We start from the raw sequence: 13976 nt of genomic DNA, 5'->3' as shown, positions 1-13976 counted from the left end.
TTTATGAGATGAAACACATAGATCTTAATGAGAGAGAGAGAGAGAATCAGAGAGAGAGAATCAGAGAGAGAGAATCAGAGAGAGAGAGGGAGAGAGAGAGAGAGAGAATCAGAGAGAGAGAGGGAGAGAGAGAGAGAGAGGGAGAGTGAGAGCGAGAAGGAGAGAGAGAAGGAGAGAGAGAGAGAGAGAGAGAGAGAGAGAGAGAGAGAGAGAGAGATGTTTGGTTGTCACACTGACTTCCATTAAACCCATTGGTCTTATTACTGGAGAAGGAGGCTCCGCTCCGGGACACAGTGGGGACAGACAGACAGACAGACAGACAGACAGACAGACAGACAGACAGACAGACAGACAGACAGACAGACAGACAGACAGACAGACAGACAGGGGAGGACAGCGTGTGACGCACGGAGCGCGGAGGCTACAGTGCTGCTGGCTGGTGACGGGCACAGAGACTCTGGTGGGTCCCAGCGGGGAGGAGGAGATATGGGCACCGCTTCGTCCTCCTACCGAGTGATTTACCTGGATGTGGACGGCAGAACTCAGAAGGTAAGCCTACCAACACATGATTCAAATTCATGCTGTTGCAATATTGCAAATACACAGTAGAATCCTTAGTGTTAATTAGATTTGATCCATTATGGATCAAATCCAATTAACCCTGAGTATTTCACTGTAGCCTAGACCTACACTTGACTGGCTCTAAATATTTGGGATCTTCATTACAAATTAATTTAGCATACGATTGGTCGTTATTATTATTTATATTTTTTATTTTATTTTAGAGTGAAGATGTAGTTTTTTTTGTTGACAAATAACTTTGAACGAATCCGCACTTGAGATGCCACCCTCTTTAACGAATCATGTAGGCTAAAGATGAGTTTCGTCGTATACATGCATGGTATATTGGTATAACTAACATGATAATCATGGTATATTACGAATCATTCTACACAGTAAACAATTGTATTCAACAGCAATGCACTTAATTAGGCTACATGGTGGTTTTCTTTTTCTTTCTAGAGAGAGGGGGACCGACTTTGCTGGTGAATTTGTGACAGATATCCAAAAAGCACAATGTTTATTAAAAAGTTTAAAAAAAACTTGTTGTTCCCTGTGGGTGGCTAGTAGAGGAGGATCATGGGTTGAACAATAACCCAGGTGGTGGAGAATTAACAGTGACAGCAATGAAACTTTATGCAAATTATTTCTAATTATTTGGCAGCTGGTGACCTTTACACAGTGTGTCACAAGAACTACTTTCACTGGTTGCAGATTTGACAGTATGTCTACTGTGTGGCAACGTTTTGTGGCACACTTTAATGTTTCAGATTTACCTCCATGTTTCTGCAAACATTCAATTTTGTCAAAGATAACTTAATGGAAAAGGTTACACAAATATCCATTCTGCAACATTCAATTGTTGAATAACTAATTTAAATTCTTGATAGGTCTATTTATTGACTTGGCTATACATATTCCTGCTTTTTGTAAAAGGATATTGATAATGCTGATACATTCAGGCATCTTGTGACCCTTCCTCAGTAATCATTTATCAGTTTGTGTTACAAATGGTTCCATTTGTATACTTTCACATTAAATTTGCACTCTGGATTTTGAGTGTATACTGAGCTATAAGTCAAATGCATAAGACAGGCATAATAGTAGTGCATCAAATACAAATCTAATCAGACAAATGTAATGAAAGATATAAAATAAAACTCATTACATATTGAAAAAAGAATATAAAAAAACATAGAATAAGATCAGAATATTACAATAAAACAGCAGTACAACAAAAAGGAATAAGACCAGTAAGACTCCCTAATCGGGAGATAAGCGACCGTAGGTGGCTTATCTCCACAAATAGGGCAAAAATTTGTTTTTCCAAAATCTTCCTGATCCATGTTGATGACATGAGTGTAGACATGCTGTGTAGTGATATTCGTGATTTTAGGGCAAAAACTGTAGGAGCAGTGTCCAAAAATGTGTTTTAAAAATCGGCCTGAAGGTGGCGCTAGAATAGGGCCATGTGAGAAATGAGGGGTGGGGTCTCCGCGTTGCCTTGGCGGACGAATAGGTACCGGCCCCGGCTCTCCCGGACGCTCCTAGCCCGAGTTACGGCATTTTATGTGCGCTGCAGTGGCAGGGGGTCCTCCACTGGGGGCGCCACCACTTTTGCATCCGTTCTGGAGCACCAGGAGTCGGTGGTCCCTGGGAATTCCCCGCGAGCAGCCCTGTTGGGGTGGTCATTTGGTCATTTTTGCACATTTGGTCATTTTTTACATCTGGGGTCCCCCAGGGACCTGGGGGTCCCTGGGGCTCCGGGGGTCCTTGGAGGTTGTAGTTTGGCAGTCAAGGAGTGTGTGTGCAAAATTTGGCATTGGATCGGGTCAACGGGTGCGGAGATATAAGCAGGAAAAAGTGTGACGTGTGAAGTGTGACGGACTCACTGACTCACTCACAGATAGCCGGTGGAGGTTTTGGTAGTAAATGCGACCTACGGTCGCAATAAGCATTATAGCCTTGTTTAATTTGACTCCTTTGAGAATGAAACAGAGATTAAACCTGGTCTGGTCTCACACAGCAGAAGCACCAAAAAGTATGCCAGATAACGATCATGATTATTATTCACAATAATTAATGATTAAGCTATAGACTATTGCCCTTTGTGCATCTGATGATGTTAACATCTTGACTGTTTCTAATTGATATGGTATTGATATTATTGATATGACATAGTTCTATGGCTTTTAACTGTGAAGGCAACACCCTCAAAAAGTTATGAAAAATTAATTCTGCAGCCTTGTATGCTCCTAGTCCTTATATCCCACGCACATTCAACCGTCACGCTGCAATCCCCAATGATTCAGCGTGCATAATTACACAGAGTGTCCGGTAATGAGTAATACGGCAGTTAGTTGTACCCTGCTCTTCATGTCCATTACAGTCTTCAAACAGTGCCTAGATCCCCATCCAGAGCTTTGTTTACACTAACACCCTGTGCAGTAGATGGCCACGGTCATAAACGGACCATATAACCAGGTTTATGCCTCCACTGTGCTTTGTATTTATTGCATTCCCCTCCAGCACCTTTGCCTTTTATGGAGTTCATCTACAGTCCATACTGCAAGGATATTAATGTCTGTCTCAACAGCACGTTTGTGCACCGCAATACACTGCATACTCATTCAGTATGCATTGGATATTTATGCAGTGTATAGGCCTATCCAAATGGATCTGTAACCGTTCAGATGGTCCGTTTTGGTTCCATTTGCACACTTTCAGGATTACAGAGGGATAAAGTGATACTGAGGATTTCACTGTGTATTGTATATTGTCCATTCAAGCCAGTTCTTTCTTCTCTCAGTGTAGTTTAGTCACACTGTGTGCAACCAGCTTCTTCGTTCCTCTTATCCCCCTACTACAGGGGTCTTCAACGTTTTCAGGCCAAGGACCCCTTAGCTGAGAGAGAGATGAAGCAGGGACCCCCACAACCTGTTCATAGATTCCATATAGTTTCATTGTTTGACAGCACAATTATCAATGTATGTTGGATTCATGTCAATTTGTGTTTTCAGATATTTAACCACTTTAACTCAATACATAATAAACTTGACCTTTAACTCTGTAGGCTACTTAGGCTGCTCTTTTCCCCCTCTACACCAAACCTCTTTGCCGAAAATAGACGATCTACAAGCTCACAACGCCTCGCAGCGCGAGGCGTTGTGAGCTTGTAGATCTGCTATTTTTGGCTGAAGTTATCAGAATATGGACGTTAGGGTTCAAGTGGTTAATATCAAAGAAAAGGGGAAAAAAAACTTCTATCACACAAAGATTTGGAGGACCCCCTGTAGTAACTCTGAGGACCCCTTAGGAGTCCCGGACCCCCTGTTGAACACCCCTGCCCTGGTACTACTAGACAATGCTATATCTTTGAAAATGTTTGAAAGTTTTCAACTATAATGAGTTGGACATACGTATCGGTCACATAATTACCATTACCGATTTCGACAAAAAAGGTCAAATAATGACGATAAATCGGACATACCGATATCTCTATTTCTGATGCTGTTTGTCTGTGGATCATATTTTATTACTCTGGCCTCTCTCACACTCTTTGCCTTTCTAATTCACATCTCTAAAACTCATTCCCTCTCCTGCAAGTCTGTCTCCCCCTCTCTCTCTCTCTCTCTCTGTCACTCTCCCTCTTGATGCTAGTTGTCACACCCATTCCCTGGCTTGCAGAGATGACTTATCACCAGAGTTGATTGGCCTTCCTACTATTCTCCCACTTGAAGTACACATAGATACTCTGTGCAGACTCTGCACAATAATCCAGTGGTGGAAGAAGTAAAAATTGCGATACCTCAAAGTAGAAATATTCTATTACAAGTAAACGTCCTGTATTCAGAATTGTACTTGAGTAAAACGTAAAAAAAAGGTTGGCTTCAAAACATAGCCTACTTAAAGTACCAAAAGTAAAAGTACTCATACACAATTTTCTTTTTTTTAAGATAGGCCTATTTCAAATGCGATATGAGTCATGCGAAGCATTGTGAGCTTGTTGCGACCATAGGTTCGCGGTTAACTATGGAAACCGGCACATCTTGTCCACGTATCTCTGTCTGTCTGTCTGTCTGTCTGTCTGTATGTATGTCATGCCTGACACTGTGGTTCCCCTGACACATCACTGTGACATCACAGGCTCAGAGCAGGGATAACGCCTGATACTGTGGTTCCCCTGTCACATCACTGTGACATCACAGGCTCAGAGCAGGGATAACGCCTGATACTGTGGTTCCCCTGTCACATCATTGTGACATCACAGGTGACATCACGGTCAGATACTCAGAGCAGGGATCTCCATATACATGTATGGGCATAAGCAGGTGACATCACAGTGGTGTGGCTGGTTCAGACAGGGATCTCCATGTCTGGGCATAAAGTATTGTATGTTGTGATGTCATGGGAACCACTCTAACAGAATCCCTTTTATGCCCATATATGGAGATCCCTGATGTCATCAATATAAAGCCCATATCTAACAGGACTTCATATGGGAATGCCCATATATGGAGGAAGACAGCCCATATCTGTGTGGCTGGTTCAGACAGGGATCTCCATGTATGGGCGTGAAAGGGATTGTATGTATGATGTCAGATGTGATAGACGTCATAGGATTTTCACATAACGAATAACTGAGTAAGCATGCATGTTTGGGGTCTCACAGTATATCTCCATATACAGTACATGGATCTCCATATATGGGTAACTGGTCTGATATACATCACTGGACAGACGGCCAAGACATGGCCGTTTAGGGTGAGGCCGCATGTCGCCCTGAGGGGTCTACTAGTACTGAAGTATAGAATATGGGTTTTGTATTAATAAGACATTTTTAAATTAACTAAATTAAAACAGACAGTTTTGGTTTGTATAGGAAGGGGGTGTGTCTGATAAAATGAATATCAAATAAATTCTGAATCGAGCAACTTAAAAACTCTCCGAGGTGCTCCCAAAAGCCTGAGTAGACGATAAAAATACCCAAATTCTTTAAAAAAGTGAAATAACCCTTTAAGTACAGTACTAAATGTAAATCTGCTTAGTTACTTTCCACCACTGGAATAATCCCTGTCCATGCTATATGATTAGAAACCAACACAGGCTGTGCGGTAGACCGGTACCCTTTCAATTAGACTGTGATATAGTTTAAAATGACAATAACGAAGTGATCGAAAGGTGCATCTGCAATTTATTTTGAAATGATGAAATGATAGCAGCTCCTTGTTGTTTGGTAATTTCTGCAATCAGCGCTGGCATTTGATTTTGTTGTGGGTAATTGTGCAACCATAAATTAAAATTCAACACCACACAAAATTATAGTTGGTAAACTGGCTGTTGCTCTGCCAAGTGTAATTTCTCTCGCATACTGTATCTCTCACTGCCGCATTTACTCTCTGCTTTAGTGCTTTTACAAGCAAATTCAAGACGGTATCAATTGGTTTATAATGACTGGTTTGACTGCCTGGTGTGTGTGTGTGTGTGTGTGTGTGTGTGTGTGTGTGTGTGTGTGTGTGTGTGTGTGTGTGTGTGTGTGTGCGTGTGTGCGTGTGTGCGTGCGTGCGTGCGTGCATGCATGCGTGTGCATTTGTACACAAACAGGTGAAGTGACAGCTTCGTGATTTCAAACAATGTCATTATCTGAGCCTTTTTGTTAATCAGATCATCTGCTTTACATGCTCTGTTGTCCCCACTGGGCCCTTAGACAATAGATTATTTTGAACGTAGCATTTCCACATACAATAACATTTTCTGTTTTATGTGGTTCACAAAGAAAACCACTCATGACATGCAAATGTGTACAGCACGTGTGTGTGTCACGTGATGGTCAGGTGATGCAGTCGGGGGATGGATTGTGGCGATATAGGTGTCGGTGTATTCAAATGAATTGCTTGTTAGGGATGGGACGATACGCGATATTATCGTTTATCGTGATAAAAAAACATTCACGATAATTGTATCGTGTAGATTTAATTTATCGTGATATCGTCCTCCGTCATGCACTGGGATCAATTCACCTTTTATTTGCCATGCTGCATATCCCGTATCTGGTACCACTTAAACCCTCTATAATTGATAAAAGGAACTTATAATAAATGTACTTGATACAGTCTTTTTTTCACTAAACGCGTTGTGAGCTTGTATCCGCTATTTTTTGGCAAATGTTCCAGGATAGTGGGTTTTGATTATTGCAATAATATCGTAAATCGCAATTTCTTTTGTCACAATAATCGTGATATGAAATCTTCATAACGTTCCATCCCACTTGCTTGTATTGGATAATCTGATGGAAACATTGGGACATGGACATGATGCTTATGTCAGATACCATTGAGCATCATACATGTACAGTATTGTATATTTTGTAATAATTATAATCAATATCTACAAAGTAACTTTAAGTAGTAACTAAAGTTTTCAAATAATTGTAGTGGAGTAAAAGTACAATATCTGCCTCTGAGATGTAGTTGAGTAGAAGTAGAAGTATAGAACATTGGCAATACTCCAGTACAGTAAAAGTACATAAATATTCTACTTAAGTACAGCATACTTGAGTACATGGTCATAGTTATTTTACACCACTGGTCAAGGACATCACATTGTTAGTTGAGTGTCTCTCTTGGCTACCTTTCTCTCTCTGCTATCTAAACTAAGTGTGTTTCATGGGTGGCAGCCTCATCTACATAACACAAGAGACATTAAGCATCATCATCCCAGACCACTGTGTGTAGATCACACACCAGTTGAGATAACACATATCGTCACTGTCGGGCAGAAACCTCGTATCTCCAAGTTTCAAATCTGTACATTTCTTCGTAAAGTAAAGCCCTGCTTCATCATAAAGACTGTCGCACAGAACTACTGAAAATAGCAGATCTACAAGCACACAGCTGTCGCACAGAACTAGTGAAAATAGCAGATCTACAAGCACACACCGCCTCAATACAAGACTGTCGCAAAGAACTAGTGAAAATAGCAGATCTACAAGCACACAACGCCTCGCATCGAGAGGCGTTGTGTGCTTGTAGATTGGCTATTTCCACTATTTAAAATAGTTTCTTAAATAACATACAAGGTTTCCACCCGACAACAACGATAATAAAGCTGCCACAGTGGCTGCATTGTGTTGTCCTACAGTAGGTGTTTGCTAGGCGTGTTGCGCGGCAGATGACAGCCGTCATCATGGTGTGTGATGCAGTGTTTTCTTATACTATTTTTGGATCATATATTATATAATATTTGTACTTTACTTCAGTATTTCCAATTTCCAATACTTTTACGTCTACTCCACTACATCTGGGATCCAAATATTGTACTTTTACTCCACTACATTTATTTGAAAACGTTAGTTACTAGTTATTTTGCAGATCTAAATTATAATATTATAAAACACACATGAACCCACTTTAGCCCTATTTTATAACTTGGCTATTTGAAAATAGCAGATCTACAAGCTCACAACGTGTCGCAATGCGACACGTTGTGAGCTTACAGATCTGCTATTTTCAAACATTTTGTACGTTTACTTTTAGTACTTGAAGTACATTTTAATACCAATACTTTTATACTTTTTACTCAAGTAAATTTTGAATTCTGATCTTCTACTTGTAACAGAGTACTTCTACGATGCAGTATTGATACTTTTACTTAAGTAGAAAATGGGAGTACTTTTTCCACCACTGCCTACTGTACACACAATGCCCGCAGGAAAACCCAAACAAACACGCATGCAGCGGCACAAATATGCACACAAACGATCGGGATACACCGTGGGTGGCAGATGTGCGCACACGTGACCATTAGAGCCTGCACATGTTTCTCAAAGCCACTCTCTCGGCCCTGAGCTGACATGTTGCAGGTCTAGTACCCTCTAAGTGCTGTCTGTCGGTGATACTGGCTAACAATGCGTTTGAAGTATGCTACGCCAACGTGTCATTACGCAATGGTGTGAATTAATTTCCAAGTAGCTTGTTTTCCCCACGTGACATTTGTCTTTGTAAGCAGACACGATGAGGCCCGAACAAAATGATGATGCCTCACCATCATTCAAAAACGTGGGGGGGTTGTGTCTCTTCGCTGGAAGTAGCCGATCTACAAGCTCACAACACGTTTCAACGGGGCCCATTGTGAGCTTGTACATTTGCTATTTTCGTCAAATGTTCGCCTATTGTTTGCAGAATATTCGCCTATGACATGTCCAGAATAGGGTAGCAGAGGTAGGAGAACTTCCTTCCCACCACCACGGAGACTAGGGGATGAATCCTTCGTTGGGCATCCGACTTGACTGTGTGTTCCTACGAAACTCAACTGGCCGTGTGTGTGTGTGTGTGTGTGTGTGTGTGTGTGTGTGTGTGTGTGTGTGTGTGTGTGTGTGTGTGTGTGTGTGTGTGTGTGTGTGTGTGCGTGCGTGCGTGCGTGCGTGCGTGCGTGCGTGCGTGCGTGCGTGCGTGCGTGTGTGTGTGTGTGTGTGTCTCTCTCTCTCTCTCTGTGTGTCTGTCTGTCTCTCTCTCCCTCTCACCATCTCGTCTGCGGGTGAGAATGTTGTTCAAAGTGCTTCCTGACCTTTGTCCATCTCCCCCCTCTCATGTCTACCCCTCTTCCTTTCATCTCTCTTTCTTTGCATGGTGGTAACGACAGCTGAAGTCCCCCCTCTGTTGGTGGCCCTTGTAGAGCTATCCATCCAGCAATAGTACTGTGTTCCATCTATCTATTACATATTATCTCTGTCAATGGACCCAAGAAGGCCTGTATTTCAATGTGTAGAACTATATACAACTCTCTCTTGGAGAGTATCAGTATCAACATTACTTACAACCAAACTACACAGTCATTCAGATTTGTCCGTGGCATTTCTCACGAGGACACAGAACTCACGTGCAACGGTAATTCATTCACCAGAAACTGGGTCTCCTGCACTAAACTCTGTCTGCATTTCTGACCCTAGTTTTGTTGTCCTTGCGTCATTTTTATTTGTTTTCTTCTGTCGCCGTTTGACTGTAAGTCGTATAGTTCAGCCTTATCTATCTGGTTCATCAGTCTTCACGGGCTGCAGCTGACACGGGGGGGACAATGCAAGGGGCGACGAGTGACTGACTGATCACGTTTGAAGACAAGGCTTCGACCTTGACGCCCGGGCCGCCAGGGAGAAGGGTGAAAGAATAAAATACATATTTACAGCCCACTGTGCACGTCGGAGTGGCATTTGCATAATTTTAATCAGAGGGAAAGCTCTTTGGGTGTGGGAGTCCTGCCAGTTGGCGGGTGCAAGTTATTCCCCAGGGGCTCGCTGGTTTATACTCACAACAAATGTACTGGAGAAGGGGATGATACAGTATATTCAGTTGTATTGTATTGTACATGTAGTAGGGCTGTTTGGAATCCTGCCTGTATACAGCCCTTGCATATAGTCCTTAAAAATAAAAGTAAGAGCGCCTCAGGGTGACATGCGACCTCGCGAGGTTGCGCCATGTCTTGGCCGTCTGTCCAGTGATGTATATCGGACCAGTTACCCATATATGGAGATCCATGTACTGTATATGGAGATATGCTGTGAGACCCCTAACATGCTTACTCAGTTATTCGTTATGTGAAAATCCTATGACGTCTATCACACCTGACATCATACATACAATCCTTTTCATGCCCATACATGGAGATCCCTGTCTGAACCAGCCACACAGATATGGGCTGTCTTCCTCCATATATGGGCATTTCCATATGAAGTCCTGTTAGATATGGGCTTAATATTGATGACATCAGGGATCTCCATATATGGACATAAAAGGGATTCTGTTATAGTGGTTCCCTTGACATCACAACATACAATCCATTTTATGCCCATACATGGAGATCCCTGTCTGAACCAGCCACACCACTGTGATGTTGCCTGTTTATGCCCATACAGTATATGGAGATCCCTGCTCTGAGTATCTGACTGTGATGTCACCTGTGATGTCACAGTGATGTGTCAGGGGAACCACAGTGTCAGTCGTGACATACAGACAGACAGACAGACAGACAGACAGACAGACAGACAGACAGACAGACAGACAGACAGAGATACGTGGACAAGATGTACCGGTTTCCATAGTTAACTGCGAACCTACGGTCGCAACAAGACAGTGTGGTTTATTCGTTTATTATTAGTTTATTAAGGATCCCCATTAGTCTACACCGTAGTGGAGACTATTCTTCCTGGGGTCCAAGCATAAAACATCACAATACAAAGAAAATAAAATGCAATACAGTATTATATTAAATCATATACAGCCTTTCCATGATGGACTCTTACATGGCAAGGGCGTCCTCCTCCCTGAGCCAGGCCTAAGCCTGACCGCATACCAAAAAACATCATCAATGTTACAGACAAAACATAAACTTAGAAAATAAAATTTACATTAAGCATTGAAAAAATAAAACAGGTTTGTCTTTCCAAAAATGCCAAAAACCTAACCCAAAATAATTTCCTTTTTTATTATTGCTGACTTAAAGGGGAGTTTCGGTCAAAAACGACTTTCCTACCTTTGAAATGATGATCCAGGAAGGCTCTGGGCTGATCCGGGTGTTGTTTTACCCAAAGCAGCATTTTGTTCATTTTTCGATTTTCTCCCCTGCACCCCACGGCTCCAAAACGGCACCTTTAGGGTCGTACTGTAATCCGGTTATTATTCTCGCTCAAAATTCACTTTTCTCGCTCGGTCTCAGTCCCTCATACTGTAGTTAGCATATCCGACCTACATCAGCTCCTGGTCGCCGCCATGTTTGTTTACTTCAAGCTCAACTCTGAACTCTCAGCCCAGGAGAGAACACTGGGAAATCCCGTTTTGTATCGCGTGACTCCCCGACGCGCAACGAACAATAAAACACAAAAATGCTCTTAGCTAAAGAAAAAAGATGTAACTATGTCGACAAAGTCTGCAGAGTGATGTATGGTGTAGCCTCTTGTCTGCCTCAACAGGTAACAGGCTGTGGGGGGAGGGAGGTGGAGCTGTGAGAGCAGCAGCAGCAGCAGCAGCAGCAGCTCGTGAACGCGCGTTTCCCAACGGGTTAGGGATTTCCCAGTGTTTCTCTCCTGGGCTGAGAGTTCAGAGTTGAGCTTGAAGTAAACAAACATGGCGGCGACCAGGAGCTGATGTAGCTCGGATATGCTAACTACAGTATGAGGGACTGAGACCGAGCGAGAAAAGTGAATTTTGAGCGAGAATAATAACCGGATTACGGTACGACCCTAAAGGTGCCGTTTTGGAGCCGTGGGGTGCAGGGGAGAAAATCGAAAAATGAACAAAATGCTGCTTTGGGTAAAACAACACCCGGATCAGCCCAGAGCCTTCCTGGATCATCATTTCAAAGGTAGGAAAGTCGTTTTTGACCGAAACTCCCCTTTAAGCTTCCTTTTGAAACCACATGTATTTCTTAAGTGCATTGGTTTGGGGCGCAGGTAAAGTAAGGTGACCATTTAGTGCCTGTCTAGTATTGTAACTATGTCTTATATTTACAGGTAGTACTTGTAAAAACAAACTGAATGGTTTCTGTGAGGAATACACATTATTTAAAAACAGAATAAGGCTGCATGCCAGTCTCTCATCCACCCACATCCATGACAGACTGGCATGCATAGCATCCACACTACTCCTGACAGAGCAACGCAGTGCTAGTCTTGCGGTGTGGTGTCCATAATGGATCTCTCGGACGTCATGTGGCCACTAGTCTATGATGTCAGTTATTTATGACGTCAGTACTATGATGTCATTCATCTCCAAAGTTTAAGCCTTGTCTTGTCTTCCAGTATATAAAAGTTCTTAAGTAAACAAATATTGACAATTATATTTGGGTATTTACTTCTTTGTAGGATTGAGCTAGTTTCCGATGTTATTGCACTATGACTCATTTTGTTACTTTACACATGTTTATTTATTTCATATAATTTAATAAAAAAATAATTGAATTTTCTTTCTTGTATAAAACCCAAATAGTTCATTTTTGTGTGGTACCCATGTTCTTGTAGGCGTGTTATCAGTACTTTAGTCGGATAGCGATATTATTATTATTGTGAAGCGACTAAGCGAGTGACTGTAGGTTCTACCTCCGTCTCCCTCTCAAACTGAAGAGGCTTTAGGTGCACGGCCAAACCAAAAGAGAAACAAGCCAGCAGGCACATGAAAATGTCCTTTAACAATTTCATGTGCCTCACTGAGACCAACAACAATGGACGTATTGGACACGTTTAAGCTCAAATGGCCTTGATCAAACAGCCCAAATCAGCGTCGCTCCAGACACAAACAGGAAATGAGATTACATGAGAACGCATCGTCTCCAAGTTCTTGTGATCGTCTCGCACTCATGGTACTCATACACAGCCCTAAAATCTTCTCTAATATGAGGGTCCCTTGCATATCTTTTCAAATGGGGGTCCGTGGGCTAATAAGTGTCAATTTGGGGGTCCTCAACATGAAAAAGTTTGAGAAGCACTGCATTAAAGTAATTGTATGTGTGTGTGTGTGTGTGTGTGTGTGTGTGTGTGTGTGTGTGTGTGTGCACACACGTGCGTGTGCATGTGTGTCCCCTCAGGTGGTGTTTAGCAGGTTCTGTAGTCCATGTGACATAAAGGAGCTGTTCTGTACTGCTCTGAACCTCCCAAGGTAACACACGCACGCACGCACGCACGCACGCACGCACGCACGCACGCACTCACACACGCACGCACACACTCACGCTCACACACTCAGTCCTCAGCCAATAATATCTCAGGAAAGTGCTGTGTTTCTTTAAGGTTTAAAGAAAATCATAACAGATGTAGTCATGTATATTTTATCAGATAGACATCAGTTGGATTCAATAGTTCTCCAGCCCACCCTCCAGTGTGCACATGTCCTTTTGACGGCCACATTTCAAAGCCATGCTCCCTTCTTGTGTCTTTCTGTGCGGTGTAGTGATTGGACGATATGACAATGTCATATCACGATTATTGTGACCAAAGAAATCGTGATTTACAATATTATCGCGATAATCAAAATATCCCTCACATTGCGACACGTTGTATCCTTCACATTGCGACTCGTTGCGGCGCGTTGCATGTGAGCTTGTAGATCTGCTATTTTTTGGCAAAGACATTTGACATACCGTAGAGTGAAAAAAACTGTATCAAGTACGTATATTATAAGTGCCTTTTACCAATTAGGGTTTAAGTGGTACCGGATATGCAGCTCGGCAAATAAAAGGTGAACTGATCCCAGTGCATGAAGCTATATGATAATATCGCGTATCGTCCCATCCCTAGTGCGGTGCTCTTGACAGTGTGTCATCACAGTGTATTCTGTTGCATCCTGTATGGTGTTGTGGACTGACCATCATTTCCTGCCTGGACAGGAACACAAATCTCTCCCTGCTCGACTCCTCGGGAGCCATGGTGTCCA

At 42.5% G+C, this 13976-nt stretch overlaps 1 protein-coding gene across 2 annotated transcripts in view; it reads left to right on the top strand.

The window, feature by feature from the left end:
- Window positions 1–390: 390 nt before the first annotated feature.
- LOC308307282 (high affinity cGMP-specific 3',5'-cyclic phosphodiesterase 9A-like) overlaps window positions 391–13976 on the top strand; it is a 58481-nt gene continuing 44895 nt past the window's right edge. For both annotated transcript variants that reach the window (XM_080752466.1, XM_080752465.1), the window contains exons 1-3: window positions 391–549; window positions 13132–13202; window positions 13930–13976. The exon at window positions 13930–13976 is cut by the window's right edge and continues 31 nt beyond it. In XM_080752466.1, the coding sequence (XP_080608592.1) occupies window positions 487–549; window positions 13132–13202; window positions 13930–13976 (181 nt within the window). In that variant the 5' untranslated portion in view covers window positions 391–486. The remainder of the gene's footprint in view (window positions 550–13131; window positions 13203–13929) is intronic.

The sequence above is a fragment of the Nannobrachium achirus genome (assembly GCF_963921795.1).
Source record: "Nannobrachium achirus genome assembly, chromosome: 22".
Lineage (NCBI taxonomy): Eukaryota > Metazoa > Chordata > Actinopteri > Myctophiformes > Myctophidae > Nannobrachium > Nannobrachium achirus.
This window is presented reverse-complemented; position numbering and strand designations above follow the sequence as displayed.